Raw genomic sequence first — 21,370 nt, 5'->3', positions numbered from 1 at the left:
TTCCAGGTCTGTCTTACATGATGGTCTCAAATGAGGGGACTGGTTTGTCTCATTTCCCTCAGCCTCAGCTGGAATGTGACATACTCGAAATTGACATTATGTTTTAGACCAGGCCTCGGCCAATTCCAGACAGCCCTCCCCATGACGAAACGTCGCGCGTCATCGCGCGGAAAACGTGAAATATCGCGTTTTCTCGTGCGAGTTTTGCGCGACGTGGCGCAAAACTCGCGCAAGAAAATGTGATATTTCGCGTTTTCCGCACAACATTTTGGCATGGGGAGGGCCATCTGGAATCGGACCTGGTGTGCTTTTCCCCCTGCCCCCTATCGGCCAGGCACTCAGTAGTGAATTAGATCAGGAGAGAGAAGAAGCTCATGCAGGAGAAAGGGGAAATGTAGTTGCTGACGAGAGCATGTTGTGTGAGAGATCATGTCACAGCATGGCACGGCACACAGGAGCCACCCACCAAAATCCAGAGTCCCCTTCTTCACATCCTCAAGCAGCATCACTTTCTTGCGCACCACGCAGCCATAATAGCGGTCTGTGGGGATGGGGACAGTCAATATGACATCATAGGGGGTGTGTATCTTGAAACTCCTCTCCTTGACACCCTCCAGCACTTGCTGGGCCACAGAGGGGGCAATCTGGGCTTCAGAAGGCCTGCGACCTTGGTTGCATCACTTTGGAAATGAGTACAAAGCATAGCATGCTGGGAACCTCCAACTTCATGCTGTTATGGTTATGGGGCACCAGCATGTAGGCTATGCCTAATACAGAAGCAGGGGCCGTTTCCACATGGCTTACCTTTTGCCGGAACACAGTGTCTTCATGCGCGAAATCGCACCAGGAACACGCTGTTATTGCACGATTTCGCACGAGAACACACTGTGTTCCGGCAAAAGGTAAGCCGTGTGGAAATGGCCCTGGTCTGGCATGAATGGACACGGAGGCTGGATTTCTAAGCGATCTGCAGATTGCTTGGACCATGTCTGGGAAATATTATTGGGGACAGCAGAAGCCAAGGCTAACATGACCTTTCCAGGGGCAACACAAATGTCCCCCTGGATATTTCTCTGCCCCTCTTCGTTGCAGATACCAGGTTGCCTCTAGTCATCTTTTCCCCTCATTCTTAACTAATTCCTCACTTTACTACAGCTGCCGTCCCAAATGGCTTTAGTCCATGCAGGTCCAGTGATTCCCAGCACAGTCTTTTTAGTGGTTGGAGGGGACTCCCCTCCTTTCACGTTCACTAGCAGACGAACTGGCAGGATCCAACTCACTAAACAAAACACTACCTTAACCTTCTGAGTCAGCTACAGATTTTCATGGATCTTTAAGCACCAAGTCTCCATGGGGCCCTCCACTGCAGCTTCCCCTCTCCCGTTGCACCTATTGTCATCCTCCCCTGTTGTGGCTGTATTCTTACTCTCCAGTGATGATTTCCCTCCCCCCTGCTTTGTACCTAATTACATGAAACACAGTCCTGAGGTCAGATTCAGGTATGTGCTTCAGAATTCTCCACTAGGGACTACATTCCCAGGTGCATGGGGCCTGATTCAGCTTGCATATGCCAGGTGTAGGGAGAGACCCCCCTCCCCCGCATTGACCTGAGCTAAAATGCCCCCAGGGAAACGTTATTGTCATGTCCCCCACCACTGCTTGCGAAACTCCCAACAGGGCAAATAATGCCTCCCAAGGCCGTTTCTTGTTAGGAAAGGAGAAAGGATGAAGACCCTTCTCTTCATGCACTGTGGTCCCAATCCAAACTGGATCCCACGTACTGGGAAACTCGCAAGTGCACGTGGATTGTGCAGACAGGGGAGGGAAGATCCAGAGAAAACATAAATAACCTCAAGGTGGGGCCTGGAGTTCTCCTGGAATTACAACTGCTCTCCAGAGGTCATGTTACCCTGGACAAATTGGCAGCTGGGGAGGGTAGACTCTATAGTATAGCATAGGCTCTATGATACGGCATAGAGTCTAGGAGAAACAGAAGTCCTAGAGCGACATCACATCCCCACTTTGCTTCCTGCCCAAACTCCACCCTCTCCAGGCACTACTCCTAAAACTCTAGGAATTTCCCATCCTGGAATTGGAAGCCCTAAACGTAACATGTAATTAGGTCGAGATACTGATACAGCTCATCTGGTTGGAGGTGGGTCATCTGCCAAGCTGTGGGGCTCTCAACCAATGGCCAGCCATGCCAGCTCCTGACGATGGCCCCATTCCCCTTCTCTCATCCCCACCCACACACCCACACACCCCAAGAACCGCACTTTCTGCCAGGGACTCACCTTTCCCCAAGCCTTCCATGGGTCGGAGGCAGATGATGTCTCCTTTATGGAAGCTCAAGAGGCTCTTGTCATTGGTAATGTGATTCTTGACAGCCACCACGTACTGGGAATCCTGGAGCAGGGGAAAGCAAAGGTGCAGGAAGGAGGGCGTTGAAGGTTTAGGATGCTTCCAAAAGCAGGGGTGGGGGTGATGTAGCCATGCAACTGACCACATTCCAGAAGCCCCCCAAGGTTCGGGACAGGCAAGGGCTGGCTGATGCAGCATGCTGCCCCCCACCCCAGCCAACCATTCAAACAGATGCTCATCTCGGGTTCAAGCAGTCAGCTGAGGACAGCAGAGGCCATACCAAGTGGCTGGCTATGGGATGCACCTTATGTGCCTAATAACAGGAACAGACGAAAGACAGCTAGGCTACCATTTTTTCCTGGCAGAGAAGAGATGCCTTTCCTAACTATACAACAGGCAAAAATTCAGCAGGCAAAGCATACTCGATGATCCAGAATGGTTAGAGTGTCTGATTAGGATCTGGGGATCCTGGGGCTGAATCCCTGCTGATTTCCATTTCCAGCTGAGGAGGGCTGCGACCTTCATTTTGTTTCACTGGGTAGGGGTTTTTTGTCATATTATTTTGGTATTTTATCCCTGTTAGATTACAGGATTTTATTGTAAGCTCCCGGAGAACCTTCTAGGTTGGACAAGGTGGGATATAAATAAGTAAAACACACACGTACTCTCTAAATTGAGCTGTTAAATGGAATAATGTGGTGTAGTGGTTGCCCTAAGACTTGGAAGACTCGTATTCGATTCCCCGCTCTGCCACAAAATCTCATTGAGTGATCTTGGCAACCTTTGGCCAGTCACAGTTTCTCCAGCCCAGTATGTCAACCCACCACACCACCAAGCCACCCCTGCAAACTAAGCCTTGCAGCCTGCCAAGCTGAATGCAGCCCACCAAGTGCTTGACAAAGCTCGCAGCCAAACCATTAAATGCCTGCAGTCCTGCTGTTGTCCTGCATCGGAAATGTCTTGCTGGATCTCACTAGTGGCCGATCTAGTCCAGTATCCTGTTTCACACAAATGGCAGCCAACAAACAAGTCACAGAGGCCAAGACCTGAAGCCTCTCTGGTGCTGGTATTCAGAAATAGACTTCCCCTGGATGTGGAAGCTCCCTTGAGTCATCATGGCCAGTAGCCACTGAGGAACCTCTGATAGAACAAGTTGTCCCGTGAGGACCTGCTTTGACCTCTTCCTCCCAGCCCTCCCTCTGCCTCCCCAGGTGCCAGGAGCGCTCACCTTCTTGAGCTCAGTGATGAAGTAGTCCACCATGGCCTTCACCTGGGAAGCTTTGGGGGAAAAGAGGAGGAGCTTCTCGTTGGTGAGGTTAAACTCCAGCATGTTTTTGGAGGGGATGGTCACGAAAAGGATATCACTGTAGCTGGGCCAAAGAGAAGAGAGGGGTAACTACTGGGCTGAGAGAATGGTCCTACATCTAGAGTTACCGGGTCACAGCCAGCAGCACCTGTGAGCATTTTGCACTGTTGTTGACCCCAGCAGCATGCACACACATGCACTGTACAGCCCTTTGAGAGGACAGGAAGATGAGAGCCATTCCTAGGTTTAAGTTCTAGAAGAGGGTTCAGCAACCTTTTATAAAGAATCAAGCTACACCAACATTCAGAATGAGCGACCAACAAACCAACAGCCGTGCCTGGTTCACACTTGGACGGCCATTAGCCTCTCTCATTTCCCTTTCTGCAAAACATCTCTGCAAAGCCTTTTCATCCCCTAAAAATCTTGGCCTGCTGTTCCATTCACAGACTGGTCATTCTAGTATCCTACCTGCCCCTTCACGAAACGTCATCTTAAAGATTTTTTTTTTCAAGAGCCGTATTTGGTTCCACACTGAGCCATGCTTGGTTGCAAACCCCTGTTGTAGAATGTTCTGAAGGATGTGCTCTGTGCAAGCACAAATTCCATCAATGTGAACTGAACCCAGAAACCCCAAGAAAGATTATCTGGTGTCTATTACCATGATGGGCTGTCATTGTGACGTCTATCCTCTTAAGACGGCCTCCCTTCCAAACTCAGTTGGGAGTAGGGTTGCCAATTCTGGCTTGAGAAATTCCTGGAGACTTGGGGGTGGAGCCTGAGGAGGGCAGGGTTTGGGGAGGGGCATCAGCGGGTATAATGCCATAATGTCTACCCTCCCAAGAAGCCCTTTTCTCCAGGGGAACCATTCTCCGTCATCTGGAGATCAGGTCCCTCCTGGAAGCTGGCAGCCCTTGTTGGGGGAGCTCCATGTGAGTTAATTCCCGAATGTGAGTGCTTCAAAGTGATGTTATTCAAAGCGATGCAAAAAGAGCAAAAAGACAAATCAAGGCTGCAGGGATGTCTCCGTTTGACAACCCTTACTCCTCACCCAACCCAGACTGTGGTCCTCAAACTGCTGTCTCCTTCTTAGAGATTTTGGCCGGCCCCCACAACACGGCCTTACCCATAGCCCCGCAGCACACGTAGCTGTTCCCCCGGCAAGTTGGTGCCCTTGACCAGCCTCAGAAGCTTAATGCCCGTGTGGGACACGGCCAGGATCTGTACCCCGGTGCCAACGCTGCCCTATAGGAACAAGACGGGACAGTTAGCACGGCCTGGTATGGCTCATAATGGGTAGGAGAGCAAACTCCAAAAAATAGCCAAATCTGGGACTAGCACATTAAGCAAAATTAATTTTTTAAAACTCCAGGTAATAGAAAGGGTGGAAGATTTTTCTAGCCGACAGTCTGCAAAACTCTCTTGCTCTTAAACCTCTCACACTTTCCTGAAGTCCTTTCACAAAAGGTTTCTCCATGATTTGGGTGCCGCTTTGCAGAGCTCTCCTCCTGAACTTCCTCATTTTATTTCTGTGCCATTTCCTCCTCATCCCCCCCACCATGCTTTTTCAAATCACTGTTGATCCAAGCTGAGAAAGCACAGAGAAACAACAAGGAAACCACAGAAAGGCAACTAGAGGACACAAGAAAGCTCAGAGGAAAACTGCTGCGGTTTGGCACACAAACTGTGGGGAAACCTCAGTGTGAGAAGACCCAGTTCCTAACTTTAGCTTTTCCGTATTTGCTAATGGATGCCGTGGATGCTTGCCACAGAACCTCAGAACATTCTAGGGACCACTCTAGGGTGTGCAGCCGTTCTGGCAAGACCTTTTAAGATTAACAGCTGCCTTCCTTGAATTGAGAATCAACTTTGAACGCAAACAATGTCTCCTGGGGTTGTACATGGCAGGAAAGATCAGGAGGCACAAAGGAGCCATTTTTCCACACCTTACAATGCTCTCCACGAGGAACCACCTACAAGTCGATAAGCAGCACGTGCTCCATGGAACATCATTTGATTGCCACTTCCTTGTCTGAGGAGACCAAAAAATGGCTTCAGGTGTGATATTTTTCCCGCCATGGAGGTTTTCCTTTTGGTAGGGGGGAACATATGAACACTAACACTTCAGAGGCATGACACACCTGGGGTGCAAGGAAAGCCACCCTGAGCTGAAACACTTAGAACAAGGAGACATATTGCAGCCCAAGTGTGAACGAGATACAGGGCCCACCCTAGTCAAACTTGTGAGGTGCTTTTATTTTGAAAACAGGTAGTGGGTGCTACTCAAAATGGCTGCCAAGGGGTGCTGGGAATGATCATAAAATGTCGGCATGGTTCCGAGCTAAGTGTCCTCCTGTGTTTCCGAATGGGTGCTCCCTGCAGACCCAAAGATGACATCTCCCAAGCTCTTCTGGGCAGACTCTGATGGGCTGGCATCCTTCCCTCCTTAGCATAGGGAACGGAAGGTAAATTGTCTAGTGGAAAAAGGAACCAAGAACTATGATCAAAAACTCTTGACCACCCTTTGACTGCAGAAAAGGCAGAACCAGCGTGGCAGAATAGGGCTTTTCTCACTGCAGCTAATTTGCATAGCCCCAGGGCTTTTTTTCTGGGAAAAGAGGTGGTGGAACTCAGGACTGCACAATGACATCACTTTGGGTCAGCTGGAACAAGGGGGGAGTTTTTAAAAGTTTAAATTGCCCTCAGCAGAAATGGTCACCTGGCCGGTGGCCCTGCCCCCTGAGAATGAGCCCCCTGATGCCTCCTCCCATTTGCCCTGTAACTTAGAATACAGGGCTGTTCGGCGGCGCTAAGGGCAATCTAAACTCCCCTCTGTCTGGAGATCAGGGGGTGGGGCCACTGGCCATGTGACTATTTTTAAGAGGTGCCGCAACTCTGTTCCACCGTGTTCCCGCTGAAAAAAAGCCCTGCATAGCCCCACTTGTTGCAGAGAGTAGGAGGGGCAATTCATGTCAGGAAGAAGGATGAATGAGAAATGCAGTGAAATGCATTTTGGAAGGACAGGAGCAAGTCCGCCCTAGGCTAGCCAACTCTAGTTTGGGAAATTCTTGGAGATTTGGAAGTAGAGGGACCTCAGCTGGGTATAATGCCACAGAATCCACCCTACGAAGGTGTCATTTCCTCCATGGGAACTGATCTCTATAGTCTGCCATTCAGTTCTGATTCTGGGAGAACCAGAGGCCCTACCTGGAGGTTGGCAACCAAACTGCTTGCCTAGGTATAAGTTTGTCTGATATTCCTTTCTGCTGGAAAACAGGGAGGCGCAATGTGGTCTCTCACCGTGGCTGGGAAAAGGCGAGAGAAATACACTTCCCACCCATCCCGGGCAACGTTGACAATCTCTTTCTTGACACTTTCGTCAGCCACTGGACTGAAGGAATCGAGCTTGTTTTCCGCTGCAGAGAGAAACAGAGGTCAATCTCCTTCTGGTATTCCTGCCAGAAATGGCTACCCTAGTCTACCTCCTTCATAGATTTAATTCTTGTTTGTGTGCAAGCCCACCCATAGTGGTAGAAAGGCAACCAGATGGGACAAAAATCCTGCCTTTGAGCTACAGGATACACTACCATCGCCACTGCCGCTCCAGGCACACGAGAAGGTCTGCCAAACCCACCCTCAAAAGCTGGAAAGGCAAAGCTTACCAAAGAGAGCTTTCATGCGGAGCCTCTCCCCCTGGGTAATGCGGATGCAGGCTTCAGACATGGTATCATTGAAGATCTGCAAGAGAAATCCATTACATTAGATGGAGCCTTCCTTGGGGAAACTTATCAACGCCTAGGCTACCTCATTTACCTAGAAGGAAGACTAGGGGGGTTTTTTGCCCAGGAATGCTATTAAGAAAAACAGAGGATCAGTGTTGTGCAGTGGTTAGAGTGTCAGACTAGGGCCGATTCCAGACGACTAACCTGAAGGCGCTGCATGCCGCCATGTTCTGGATCGCGATGGGGAAAATGCAAAATATCACGTTTACTCGCGCGAGTTTGGCGCAACATCGCGCCAAACTCACGCGAGTAAATGCGATATTTCGCATTTTCCCAGTCACGATCCAGAACATGGCGGCATGCAGCGCCTTCAGGTTAGCCGTCTGGAATTGGTCTAGGATCTGGGAGACCCAGATTCAAATCTTCACACTGGCATGGAAGCTTGCTGGGTGACCTTGGGCCAGTTGCACACACTCAGCCAAACTTACCTCACAGGGTTGTTTTGAAGATGAATAGAAGAGGAGAGAATGGGCTAAGCCACTTTGGGTATCAGGCAGGGTATAAATGAGGTGAAAAAATAAGAAATTTGGATACAAGTTACAGTAATATAAAATGTTTTGCCTGTAACACTTTTTAGTGGAGGAATGGGGAATCAAACCCAATTCTCCAGTAAAAGTGGCAGAACTCTAATCTGGAGAACCGGGTTTGATTCCCCACTCCTCCACTTGAAGCCAGCTGGGTGACCTTGGGTCAGTCACAGCTTCTTGGAGCTTTCTCAGCCCCACCCACCTCACAGGGTGATGGTTGTAGGGATAATAATAACATACTTTGTAAAGCACTCTGAATGGGTGTTATGTTGTCCTGAAGGGTAGTATATAAAGCGAATGTTGTTGTTGTTGTTATTTTAAGGGGCTCACATAAATCCTGAAGCTTGTGCTCTTGGTGTTGTTTTATTCTGGGGTGGAAACTATATTTTATTTATTTATTGCTAAACTCCCTGTTGACAGAACATGGTCCTTCAAGGCAGTTTATGATAATGATATTAAAACAAGTCACCGATAGTAATCAATAAAACCAGCAGCGTCAAAGAGCCCATTATGCACAGGACAAGAAAGAAGCCACAAACACTTGGCTCACACGCAACTGAGCATTGGTTGCAACAAGTGGGGTTTTTTTGTAGTGGAGGGAGTCCCGTTAGGCTGCTGCTTGCAACAGGCAGAACTGGGTAAGCTCACCTGCCGGAAAATGAGATCTAGCAGAAGAGGGTTGTTTACAGTGTCCTTAGGGTAGAAAACCTGCGAGGAAACAGACCGGGAGAAATAATAAATAAATAAGTCATCAGTAATCTTATTTTTTAAAATCAGAAGGGTCTTGCTGGATCAACTAAAGGTCCCTTTAGTCCAGCATTACGGTTTTCAGCAGAGGACAGCCAGATGCTCCCCAGAAGCCCACCACCAGAGCAACGAGGCAACAGTTCTTCCTTACTTATTCATTTTATACCCTACTTTTCTCCCCAGTGGGAATCCACAGTGGCTTACAACATCGTTCTCCCCCTATTCAATTTACCCTAACAAAATCAACCCTATGAGGTAGGCTAGGAGTAGAGAGACTGGTCCAAGGTCATCCGACACCTTAACTACTATACTGCTCCAGATAGCTACTTTTGACTCTTCTGGCAGTGAGAGATCCAGGGCCGTTTTCACACTACTAACCTGGGCCCTTTTCACACTGCTTACCTGCTCCTGGAATGTTGCGAAATATCATGCAAAAACCGCGGAAGATAATGGCTGATTCCGCACACGTTGGATAATGCACTTTCAATGCACTTTATCAATCGTTTGAGGTGGATTATTTGTTCCGCACATGAAAAAATCCATTCCAAATGATCTATAAAGAGGATTGGAAGTTCATTATCCAACATGTGCGGAATCAGCCAGTGTCTTCTTGCGAGAGTTTTGCGCAACATCGTGCAAAACTCTCGTGAGAAGACGCTATCTTCCGTGTTTTTTGTGCAATATTTCGCAACATTCCGGGAGCAGGTAAGCAGTGTGAAAAGGGCCCTGCTTCCGTAACGTTACAAAACATCGAGCAAAAACCATGGAAGATAGCATTTTCTCATGAGAGTTTTGCACGATGTTGCGCAAAACTCTCGCGAGAAGACACTATTTTCCGTGTTTTTTGCACGACGTTTTGCAACATTACGGAAGCAGGTTAGTAGTGTGAAAACGGCCCGTATCAAGAATCCCTGGCTACCCTGGCTAATAGGATCTGACCATCCTACCTTCCTTCACAGATTGCGCAAATCCCTCTACCGAGCCAGCCACACCAGTGGCCCATCACCAGTGGCAGGGAACTCCACAAGTTGTCAGGATGTCAGTTCTCTAGCCAGAGTTACGCCATGTTAACTTGTGTTATAATCAGTAGTTGTCTAGTTTTCCTCCCTCCAGGCCCAGGTGTCGTCCAGGCCGTTCATACCCATGGGAGCGAAGAGTCCTTATCTATCCAGTCCAGCCAACGACCTTGATGTCCTCGTCTTCTCATGCCTTCGCAGATGGGACTGGGGGGAGGCTGGGAATGGGTGTTTGAAGTATTGTAACTTTCGCTTTGCATGCCATTCTCAACAAAGCTTTCGTTCAGCCAAGGGCCTCATCAGCCTTTGGATTATGGACACCTGTATCATGAGCATAGTCTTTCAATAAACCTTTCGGAATCAAGAAACCTTGTGCTTCTTGCAAGAGGGGGGAGACGAACTCTAGATAACTGGGATTCCATATTCTGACACAAGCGAATGATGCTTTGTAATTCCTGCAGGGGATCTGCCACCAGTCAGTTTCCTTTCATCAGCTTCATGATGAAAGAGAAATCTCTGCCTGCCCATCTTCCGCTGCACTGCATATAATGTTATAAAACCTCCATTGCTTTTTTCTTCTTCCTCAGAAAGACACCAGCCGCCTTGCTTGGTGACAAATACCTCTTTCCGGAGGTAGATTTTCCAGGAGACGTTGCGGTAAGCATAGAACTCGTCACTGCATCGGCGGTGAAGTTGGGTCTGGACCTTTTCGTCCTCGGATCCTAACTGCCGCAAGACAGGCACTAGAAAGGAATCACTACTAGTCAGCAGCTATATAGATGGTGGTGAACAGAGTAGGTTGCCTCTAGGATTCTACGTCTTTCGTGCTTTAGAATTTCATGCTTTAGCATTAAAATGGGCAGAATTACATGGGCAGGCGGAATTTAAGCCTTCCCTTCTCTGCAATATTTCCTTTACCTGGAATGGTCCCCCTGGGGAGTTCCTATTGGCTCCATTGGGGATATTTACATGTAGCTTCTCTGTACATGTAAGTTTTCCTAAAAGACCAAATAGTAGCTCTGGGGGCTGGGGAAATGGTATGTGATGGAGAGAAGGGTTAAGCCCCCACTTCCTGTTGTCTTGTGTGGGAATGGTGTCCCAAACATGAAACTCCAAGAATATGTCTGATCAACCGGACCCAAGGGGGATACAAGGACTTTTTAATTAGTGGATTGGCCTGCTTGGTGGATTTCAGCCCACGGAACATGACGGCTTTGTTTACCTGGGAAGGCCCCTGGGAAAGATCTGGGGGTGGCAGGTGGCGGGCGAATGGCAGGAGGCATGACTGTCTTAATGTTGGCACTGGTCATGGGCTTAACCGGGGCTATTGTCTCCTTGGCTGGTGGTTCCTGGGTGGTCTGCAAACAAAATTCACATATTATGTAGGGGCAGAGAGGTTCACAGCGGCACCAGAGCACCTACATGACAGTTTCCCCCTGCACATCCCCTGCCTTAATCTCCTGTCACTATCATGCTCGCCTTCCACTAGAGGACTTTTCAGGCTTTACTTAAAAATCAGCAATGACATCTGGCTATATACTGTAGTATTATAACACTCCATCTGCGAGATCCTCTGAATTCCCAGCCATTTTGGAAGAAAAAAACTAAGTCTCTAGCCGTTTTTGTTGCAGAGATATAAAGGGTGGTTGAATTTGGGATCTTCAACATGCAAAACGGACTCAGCTACTGGCCCAGCCAATAACTATTTATTTATCTATCTCTTATATCCTGCCCTATCTCCAAGGAACTCAGGATGGCACACGTGGTTGCCTCCTCTCTCATTTTATTCTCACAACAACCCTGTACAGTACATTTGGTTGACAGACAGAGAGGAAGAGAGACTCTCTGCTGGTGTATCTGGCCCAGTGTCACCCAACGAGCTTGTTGGCTGAGCACGGATTTGAACTTGGATCTCTCGATGCAAGTCTGACATTCCTCAATCAGTTCCCCAGCATGGCACAGATTGAGCGGCTGCATAAGGGCATTTTGCAAGTTTCTCCGTAGGTGTGAACTGCAAGGTCTGGCAGTATGCAGTAGTGTCTGGTACTCCTCTGATGTCATGTCACACTGATAAGAGTCACCCACCCTGACTCTGGTATGTGCATTCAGGTCCATACCGGAGTGGACTGCGGAGCTCCTGGTGCCCCTGACATCTGTTTCTTCAGAATCATCAGGGCTTCCTCGTGAGGATCCATTTTCTTCACAAAGACCTTCCCACCTTCCCTTCTGCAAAAAGGGAAAAGGTAAGGAATCATTGAGTCCCAGCAGTGAGCCCCAGATCAGCAAATCGCACCCTCGGAAATGAGGCATCCAAGCTGGGTGTAAGATGGCGAGGGATGATTTAAAATAAATTTATGATCAACAGCAACTAAGCATCTTGCTCAGCAGCCTTGCTCTCGAAATAACTAAGTTCGTGTGAAGTTAAAGCATATCCGCAAACTACCATTTCCCAGATACTGGCCCTTTTCACACTGCTTACCTTGACTCGCAACAACGCGGAACATCGCGCTAAAAACGCGGAAGATCGCGTTTTCTCGCACGAGATTTGTGCGACATCATGCAAATCTCGTGCAAGAAAATGCGATCTTCCGCGTTTTTAGCGTGATGTTCTACGTCGTTGCGAGTCAAGGTAAGCAGTGTGAAAAGGGCCACTGTTAGTTTGGTGTAGTGGTTAAGAGTGGCAGGACTCTAATCTGGAGAACCGGGTTTGATTCTTCACTCTTCCACTTGAAGCCAGCTGGGTGACCTTGGGTTAGTCACAACTCTTCCAGAGTTCTCTCAGCCTCACCCACCTCTCAGGTTGATTGTTGTGGGGATAATAATAAACATACTTTGTAAACCACTCTGAGTGGGTGTTAAGATGTCCTGAAGAGGCGGTATATAAATCAAATGTTAGTATTAGTGTTATTATATATAAAATAATGTCTCTAAAGGGTAAATTCAATCAATATGGAGGCAGGGAAGAAATTGAGGTTGGATGGAGCAAGTATAGGACAGCAACAAATCTTTGCAGGCCCAAATCAGCACTCAATGGATCTCTATTGGCCCTTTCAGTCACCGTTCACCTGCAATTCTACCCTCCGGCCATCTCCAGGGGTGGTGCTGTAGAGCAGCAGAGAGTAGGCTGGCTTCTACTGCATTGATTCAGGGAGTTAGGTCTACTCAGAAGTAAGTCCCATTGTATTCAATGGGGATTCCTCCCAGGAAAGCGGCTTTTGGGCTGCATCCTAAGATAGTCACATGTCAAGCCCATGGGAACCTTTTCCCAAGGCATGCAGATCCTGACTGGGACCGCAACACAGGAGGGAGAAAAGACTTCCAACCCTCCCACCTCCATTTTCCTGATCCAAAATTGGGGTGTGGGGGTGCTATTTGCCCCACAGGAGGGGAGGAGCTGTATGTGCAGCCAATCAGTATCCAAGTGGCACCTCAGTAGGGCAAATAACACACACACACACCGAGTGCTGTTTCAGATTGCAATAAAAGCACAGGATGAAAGGCTAAATTTTATTTATTTTATTCACTTCATTTATACCTAACTTTTCTCCCCAATGGAGGTCCAAAATGGCTTACATCATTTTCTTTTCCTCCATTTTGTCCCCCCGACAACCAGAGGAGGTAGGTTAGATTGACAGTCTGTGTGACTGGCCCAAGGTCACCCTACAAGCTTTCTTTTCCCCATTCCAAGGCCCTAATCCAACTCAGGGGACCACATGTTGGGGAAACAAGTTCCCTCACACATGTGTAACTGCTCCTGACAAGTTGGTGTCATACCAGATGCTACACATTAAACATTGTAGCCTTTTGGTTGTTGTGGATTTTCCGGGCTGTATAGCCGTGGTCTTGGCATTGTAGTTCCTGATGTTTCGCCAGCAGCTGTGGCTGGCATCTTTTGGTGCTACACCTCTGAAGATGCCAGCCACAGCTGCTGGCGAAACGTCAGGAACTACAATGCCAAGACCACGGCTATACAGCCCGGAAAATCCACAACAACCATCGCTCTCCGGCCGTGAAAGCCTTCGACTATATATTGTAGCCTTTTGTTTGGCCCATAATAGGCAAAAGATAGAAAGGAATGCATGCCGGGCCTTTGGGGGGCCCTTCTTTGACCTGATGGGCTCTGGGACCCGGGCAGGTTGCTGGTACTGCTTGATAATATTGCGTATGTTCTGTGTCGGTTCCGGGATGTGCTCCGAGTTCAGCTTGGAATGCCTCACCAGCTCGCCAGCTCGCAGCCTGGAGGCAGGATCCATGCCTGGGGCTGGGGAGAGAAAAAGAAGTGAGACAACAACCAATACTTTTCTCCAAGATTCAGAGGGTGTTAACTCTGGATGAAAGGATGCGTTACATTTTCCATGATCCTTTTAAGAGTTTTTTTCCTTTTCCACATGCAGCTGCTTGAGGCTGTTTTGTAGAGGGGCAGAGCGGCTCTTTAACTCTTTCTTTCCCTGCCATTTCCCCACTGAAAAAATGCCACCACTGAGCCAAGCTACAAGTGACGAATGACACTTGTCTGGCAAGTGAACAGACTCACGTGTATTCTTCCCTGTTCACTTGCCATTCACTTGCTCTCCACTTGATCAAGTGGAGCGCAAGTGAATGGCAAGTGAACAGGAAAGAATACACGTGAGTCTGTTCACTTGCTAGGCAAGTGTCATTCGTCACTTGCAGCTTGGCTCTGAGTTAATTTTATGTCCACTGTGAAAAATGTGTAAGTCTCTGTGTTTTTCCCCAGCAGGGGTAAAATGTAGGGCCTTTTGCTAGGTAAACAGCAGGTGGGGAAGTATGAGAAAGTTGTTTTCCCTTATAAAAAGCAATCTCATTAGCCACATTCAGAAGCAGGGATTAAAAAGTCTTTTACAGACCAATTGTCTTAATTCTACCCGCAAAGCTCTTTTCTCTTGAGACGACAGTCCCCAACAACACTTATAGGGAATGCCACACAAGGATGTATGCAGGCAGGTGTGTGTGGCATCAAAGTTTTGTGCGACAACAAGCTGCATCCTGCAAACTGTATGCCCGCATCAGATCATTGCCAATGATTCTCTCATTGTGCATAATAGACTCCACAATTGTTTTGCATGGTGTGGTGGTTAGCGTGCTGGGCTAGGATCTGAGATCAAGTTTCAGATCCCCTCTGCCATGCAAGCTGGGGCTAGTCACACACACACACTCTTTGCCTAAACTACCTTACAGGGTTGTTGGGAGAATAAAAAAGGAGGAGAGGAGAGCGATGTGAATCACTTTGGATTCTCATTGGGGAGAAAGAGAAAGGAAGTGAATAAGTAAATAAGTAAAATAAACAAACCAAATAAATACTTCATTCTGATCTGGTTAATCACAGGAAAGGGCAAGAATTTATCACTGACACCGCTGCTTCACCCTTCTGGTTAATACAGTTCTACGGGCATGATCCATCTTTCATTTTTGTTTGTGCGTATCCCCAGACAAAGATTCCCAATTCCTGACAATTATGGAAGGCAGAGTAGGGGGCTTCACTGAGTTCCATGCTGTCTTCCAGTCCCCACCAAACAACCAATGTGAACAGGCGTCCCTCTCCTAGCACCTTCTTTGGAGAAGAGAAAGAACCTCAGCTTAGCTGCAGAGCTCAGCCAGAGACATGTGAAAACAAAGAAGTTCCAGTAGCAGCTGCTCAAATAAGGCAATTATCTGTTCCTTTTATTTCTCCCTTACCGGTTTTCTGAAACACGGGCCTGTCTCGCTGGAGGCTTGGAGGCGCTGTGGTTCCTTCACCTGTCCTTTTCTCACCTTCTCTCTGCCAAGGGGGGTGGAATGGAAAAAATAATAAAAACACAACCCTTCCAAAGACTTTGAGTCCTAGAATAACGGGCCTGGAATGCTGCTTCAAGCGCCAAGCCTTAAATAAAGTTCTAGAGCCATCGAGCTTACGATTGCTCATTATCTCCTTGCTCCTTGTCCTCTCCATCCCACACATTCCATGGAGATTTGGGAAAGCCGGCAAGCCAACCCACCCCATGCTTCTTAGCCCACCTCAGTTTTCCCCAAACCTGGGCCATTGCGACTCCTCAGGATCATGGAGTTGACTGCCTGCCTTTCCCAAGAGGATAACAGCAAGGATGGGGAGAAAGGAGAGAGGATTTGCCTGTCTCCCAGATGAGTGAAATGAATACAGGCAGCTGCCTGCAAGCAGGTATCCAATATCAGGCAGCGGCAGGTCGCCTAGGAAGGTTATAGTATGGCACTTCAGGGAATATGAGAAAAGCAGCCTCCATGTTTATGTTCAGGCTCTGAGATAGGAGCGTGATCCAGGCTCGCACAACTTGTGTCCCCTCTAAGCCTGAAGCCACTTGCTAGCTATATCTTGCCATCTATTGGGAGCAGAACAATCCCCTGGGTTCAAAGCATGAGGTGGAACTGTGGCTGAGTGGTAGGGCATTTACTTGGCAAAGAGAAGGTCCCAGGTTCAATCCCAGGCCATCTCTAGTTAAAAGCATCAGGTGATGTGAAAGGTTTCTACTAGAGAGCCTTGAGAGCTGCTGTTGGTCAAAGTAGACAATATTGCCAAGGGTTTGATCCAGAATCAGGCAACTTCATCAGGTGTTCACAAACATTCTTAGGGGTTGCCTCCGGCATGATGGATCACAAATAGTACAAGAATGATTTACTCCTTGCTCATAGATGCAGAGGAGTTAGCCGTGTTAGTCTGTGGTAGCAAAATCAAAAAGAGTCCAGTAGCACCTTTAAGACTAACCAATTTTATTGTAGCATAAGCTTTCGAGAATCAAGTTCTCTTTGTCAGATGATGGTACAGAAACTGGTCAAATATAGAAGAGGAGGGGGGAGGAGAGAGAAGATGCGGTTAGGGGGGGAGAGAGAGGGATGGAACCAAAACATTCTTTGGCTAGTAAATGTAAACATCTCCTCTTGGAATGGAGATTAATTGGCTTGTGTGAGGCTTCAAAGGAGTTTGCCGTGTTGGTTTGTGGCAGCAAAACAACCAGACCATCCAATTCCAATGTAGTATAAGCCTTCGATAACCACAGCTCTCACATGCATCTGGCGGGGAGAGCTGTGGTTATCAAAGGCTGTAATTCTGGGAGATTTCCATGCCCCACCTGAAGGCTGGTAACCCTAGGTCATACATAGGCAAATCTCCCAAATCCTGTCTTTCTTAACTCCTTTATGTGTAAGAGACTTACTTGGAGTATGAGAAGTTTGGGGCCAGAGCCACTTGTTGTTTGGGTCCTGGTAGGACTTTGATGGGAGGAAGTTCTGAAACTAGATCCCTGGGGGGCACCAGAGAAGGACCTGCCAGTTGCTGCCACCACAGATTCTTGCTGCTGCCGCCGGAGAGCAGCCACCTGTTGCGACATTCTGCGAGCCTGTCCCAGGAAGAAAAGGAGCACATGAATTTTGCCTCCTGACAGGAAAGTTTGCTCAGACCGAATATCTGCCTGACATGCAGGTGTCAAAGGCATGAGGGGGGTGGGGCGGGTGCTGATTGGAAACGCAAAGCAAATCTGAATCCCAGAAGAGAAACCATGGAGAAAATTTACTCTGAGGATGCAGACCAGACAGGCTGTGGAAGGTGTCCCCATCGTTTGTGCAGCTCATTTATCCACTATGAGGACTCAGATGCATGGCCAGGTAATCACTGTTTATTTCTTTATTTTAAATGGCCTCTGTAACAGCCACCCCCCCATGGTCTACATGACTCCCCCTCACTAACCAGAAGCAAATCTTGCTGGCTGTGATAGGCTTTCTGCATCAAGATCTTGCCTTGGTTCTTCCCTGCAGAGGAGAACAAAAAGAGGGAGAGCTAGCAACAAGGTAGAAAATGCTTGCGGAGGTAGACTGCATGCAAGGCTGGGCTTTGAGCCTCCTCAGTGATGCTAAAAGGCTGGGAAAGAACTCTGCCTGAGGCCTTGATGAACTGGAGCCAGCCTGGCTAGGCAACTTGGGCTAGTGGCCTTCGCCACAGCTACACACAATCTTCTCGAGCCACTGCAGGGGGTGGTGGTAACAGTCTTGGGTGTGGACTAGGGTTACCAACCTCCAGGTGGGAAAGACTAAGATTCACACCAGCATATCCCAGGCTTATGCTGGAGTAACCCACCTGCAGAGCACAGGATGCCGACTACCATGGGGACCAATCTGCTTGTGCCTCTGCACTGGCCGAGCCCCCTTCCCCATACCTGATCAGCTCCTCAGATACCATACATAACTGCAAAATTCTGGGTGTGCCTTGCACTCCTATATGGGAGGAGAGCCACATCCAGAATGTCTGACTTACAACTACCACCCAAGTCCTCTTGCATGTTACCTTTTTCCTGAGTCCTGGGGGCGAGGGTGCACCGACAGGTAAGAAGAACCTAGGGAAGGGGCTGCCCTGGCTTGCTCGTTCACACTGGCCCCCTCTCTCCCACATCCCCAAAATGCTGGCCTCTGTGTTTGAGGATCATGGGATGGGGGGGTTCCTGCCTGGGAGCTGGCATGGCCCATGCCTGACACAGAGGGAGTTGCTCAGGGAGCCATGATCAACACAGGTCTCTCAGGGGGCATCCAGCAGCTTTGTTCAGACTCCCTTGGCCGGGCTCCCCCTTTGGGAGCATGGCTATAGGTTGAGGTAACTGGGTGCTTGCTCTTGTAACTCCCCTGTGATGACAGGCGCGCAACTCCATGACTCTCTCTCTCACAGGATAAGAGCTTCAAGCAGCTATGCAGCAGCAGAACATCCAGATGCAGACGATTAGCACTTTCTTGCCCAAGGGGCATCAATCATCTGATTGCTGGCAGCACCTGTGGCGATGGAGCCACCGCCCCCAGCCATAGACGCTTTTCCAGGATGCGGCAGACCTGGCTGTGGCTTGCATGAGGCCAGGCCTGTCACCACACATTTCTCCATTTCCCTTTCAGGTAGGTTACGACCCGTCAGGAGGCCGAGGAGCATGACTGTTCCAGCCGCCACTAATCCTTCCTGACTGCCATTCGAGCCAGCCACAGGGTTCCCCAAGCAGCCTGTGAGTCAACCCCACTCTTGAGAAAGCAGCACAAGGAATGGCTCTCCTGGCTCAGACTGCTGTGCTAACAGGCACAGCTCCTAACCCAGGCGAGGGAAGTTATCAACACATATCCAGACATCCTCTTTCCTTTTGGCAGTTCAGTAAAGTCTGTGTCAAACAACAACTCCCTCTGTCTGTTTGCTTGCCTCTGCTTGACAGGAGGGAGTTGTGTTTCTCGGAGCAGTGGCGGGGGTGGGGGGAGTTTGCAAGCGAGCAGTACTTCAGCTACCAGCCTGGTCCTTGTCAGATGGGGGTTGGACAAGCAGGTGGGAGGGCACCCTGTCTGCACCTTCAGTGTTACTCCCCTCTAGGGGAAAGGTTCATCTCGAGGCAGGCACCTCTGTTGAGGTGTGGCAAGCCTGATCGCAGGGGTCTTTCTGCCCTGTGCACCCACTCACTGCAGAAGGGGGAGTAGCATTGGCAGCTGGCGATGGCTAATGCGGCCCGGCCCGTGGACTGACTATGCCCTTCCCTGTCACTCACAGTGCTGTCAACTGCAGCCATCCTGCAATTGGTGAATTCTGCCAGCAATGCCAGGACAACTAGGGAGCATTCTCTCCCAGCCACACCTTGCTGGGCTCAGCTGCTGGCAAAGCTCTTTGTGAAAGGGAGCAGACAAGTGGTGCCATAGGTACACGAGCATGTGGGCACTGGCAGCACGGGAGGCCTCATAACTGCACTGTAACTATAGTTAAAATAAACCATGGTTCTATATTATGCCTGAACCAAGCATACTAATTCCTTAGGAGGATGAGATAAAATAAATGAATGCAATGGCTCTTGGAAGTACTTTCAGAAAAGTAGTTAATTGAGAATTAGTTTTTTATTGTGCTGCCCAGAGCCCCTGAGGATGGGCGGTTTATAAATCGAAGTAATAAATTGTCCCCATTAACTTTTTTAAAATGTTGAATTTTTATTTTCCAGGTTTATCTATCTATTATACAGCACCAGCCAGACTTGGCTTCACACTGCTTATGTATTGGTTTTAATATTTGATTACTGTGAACCTGCATGCTCAGGTTTGACCACTGATAAAGACTTGTCATCAAAATTCATTCATTTTTTTCTCACTTCTCTGTCATAAACCCTGTTCATATGTTACAGTGAATGATGTACATCCCTCTTTGTAAGAAAGAGCCAACACACATTCCCTTTACAATGAAACTGGGGACCGGTCCCTGGATCAATGTGTGGTTTCACTCACAAGTAAAGCTGTACATGCATAGAAGTAACATAAGAATTAATCAAGAAACTTATAAAGAAAAATCAAGGGCACAAACACCGCTTAAATCAAAAGTGCATTTCATGTATGGTATATATATTAATAGACATTTGTCTGATACATATTATGAGTGTTTTCCTTTTATACATTTATGTTATTTATAGTCCATTTCTGTGGTTGGAATCCCTTTTTCATTTTTTACACATTTCCTAGTTTTTAAAAAAATTGTATTCAGAGATAGACATACAGATATATTTGCTTTTCTGAAACTTTTTGTTTTTAGAACTCTTGTCAGGGCAGACTGGAGCTCAGAGATACCTGTCAAAACTGAGGTGGACTCCATGAGAATGATCTCCCATTCATTTTTACACTATTGTCCCTCATGCAGGAAGCTGAACATTTATTGACTAGATACATTCATATATGAATACCCCCACTTTTCTTCCAGCATGCGAATAAAGGTGGCATACATGGGGTGGGTGGGGGGTCTCCCAGGAGATTCCCCCATCCAGGCATTGATGAGACCCCAACCCTGCTCAGCATTAGCAAGGTGGCCTCCAACCAGGGACAGATTGGCCATTAAGGCCACATGGAAAATTCTGGTGGGCCGATGGCCTGAGGGTGAAGCCTACCTCAACCTTGTGTGAAATTGGCAGGAAACACTGCCACTGAAAGCCAGTATCCCCTATGAGGAGGGTGGGAGCTGCTGTCACTGCAAGTCCACACTCCACACAACATGGATGGTTGTGAAATGGGCAGGAAGCACTGCCTCTGCTTAGAGGGCTCCTCTGTGAGAGGAGGTGGAAGCTGCCACTAACACAAGCTGGTGGTATGTGGCCTGTTCAGCTATTGACCAAGGCAACTGAGCACTCACCAGACACCCGGGACACCTCAGGAGGCAAACCATCACCACGACTCCGTCCCTCATTGATGTGGCCTCCTCCAACACCACCACCTCCTTTCATCCTGTGGGAAATGGCCACTGACTTCTCTAAATCCTGGGCCAGAACACAACAAATTCTTTATTGACAATGACCCATTTTCTACATTGCAAAGGAACATCTAAGCCAAACAGAAACGAGGGCCAACACAGCTGCATTTGAACTTCGTTCTTGGGTTATTCTCTTACTGAATTATGGTTTCTTTCACCATGGTGACATTTTGGTCGTTGTGTTCCTAGGATGTTTGGGTACATGTTACATTTTCCCCACATCCTCCCTTGGGAGGGGGGAGGTCTATGCAGACATGTGTTTCAAGAGTTCGGTGCTGGGAACTCAACAACCAGGCATGTGCAGGAGGTAAGACTGCCAACATTCAGGAGGAGTGAGAGCAAAAGAGGGGCACCACCGAGTATAGAACCAAGAAAAG

At 48.3% G+C, this 21,370-nt stretch overlaps 1 protein-coding gene across 1 annotated transcript in view; it reads right to left on the bottom strand.

Moving 5' to 3' along the window:
- MYO15A (myosin XVA) overlaps positions 1-21,370 on the bottom strand; it is a 105,308-nt gene that overhangs the window by 17,134 nt on the left and 66,804 nt on the right. The window contains exons 35-49 of the mRNA XM_054993680.1: positions 20,877-21,000; positions 17,448-17,509; positions 16,918-17,100; positions 15,431-15,512; positions 13,847-13,997; positions 11,854-11,962; positions 10,959-11,094; positions 10,358-10,479; positions 8,622-8,681; positions 7,327-7,402; positions 6,965-7,080; positions 4,791-4,909; positions 3,590-3,731; positions 2,295-2,406; positions 492-541 (exon numbers count right to left, since the gene is read on the bottom strand). Coding sequence (XP_054849655.1) covers positions 492-541; positions 2,295-2,406; positions 3,590-3,731; positions 4,791-4,909; positions 6,965-7,080; positions 7,327-7,402; positions 8,622-8,681; positions 10,358-10,479; positions 10,959-11,094; positions 11,854-11,962; positions 13,847-13,997; positions 15,431-15,512; positions 16,918-17,100; positions 17,448-17,509; positions 20,877-21,000 — 1,644 coding nt within the window. The remainder of the gene's footprint in view (positions 1-491; positions 542-2,294; positions 2,407-3,589; positions 3,732-4,790; positions 4,910-6,964; positions 7,081-7,326; positions 7,403-8,621; positions 8,682-10,357; positions 10,480-10,958; positions 11,095-11,853; positions 11,963-13,846; positions 13,998-15,430; positions 15,513-16,917; positions 17,101-17,447; positions 17,510-20,876; positions 21,001-21,370) is intronic.

Source organism: Eublepharis macularius, chromosome 12, assembly GCF_028583425.1.
Source record: "Eublepharis macularius isolate TG4126 chromosome 12, MPM_Emac_v1.0, whole genome shotgun sequence".
NCBI lineage: Eukaryota > Metazoa > Chordata > Lepidosauria > Squamata > Eublepharidae > Eublepharis > Eublepharis macularius.
Note: the sequence above shows the minus strand (reverse complement) of the source record. Positions and strands in the feature narration are given on the sequence as shown.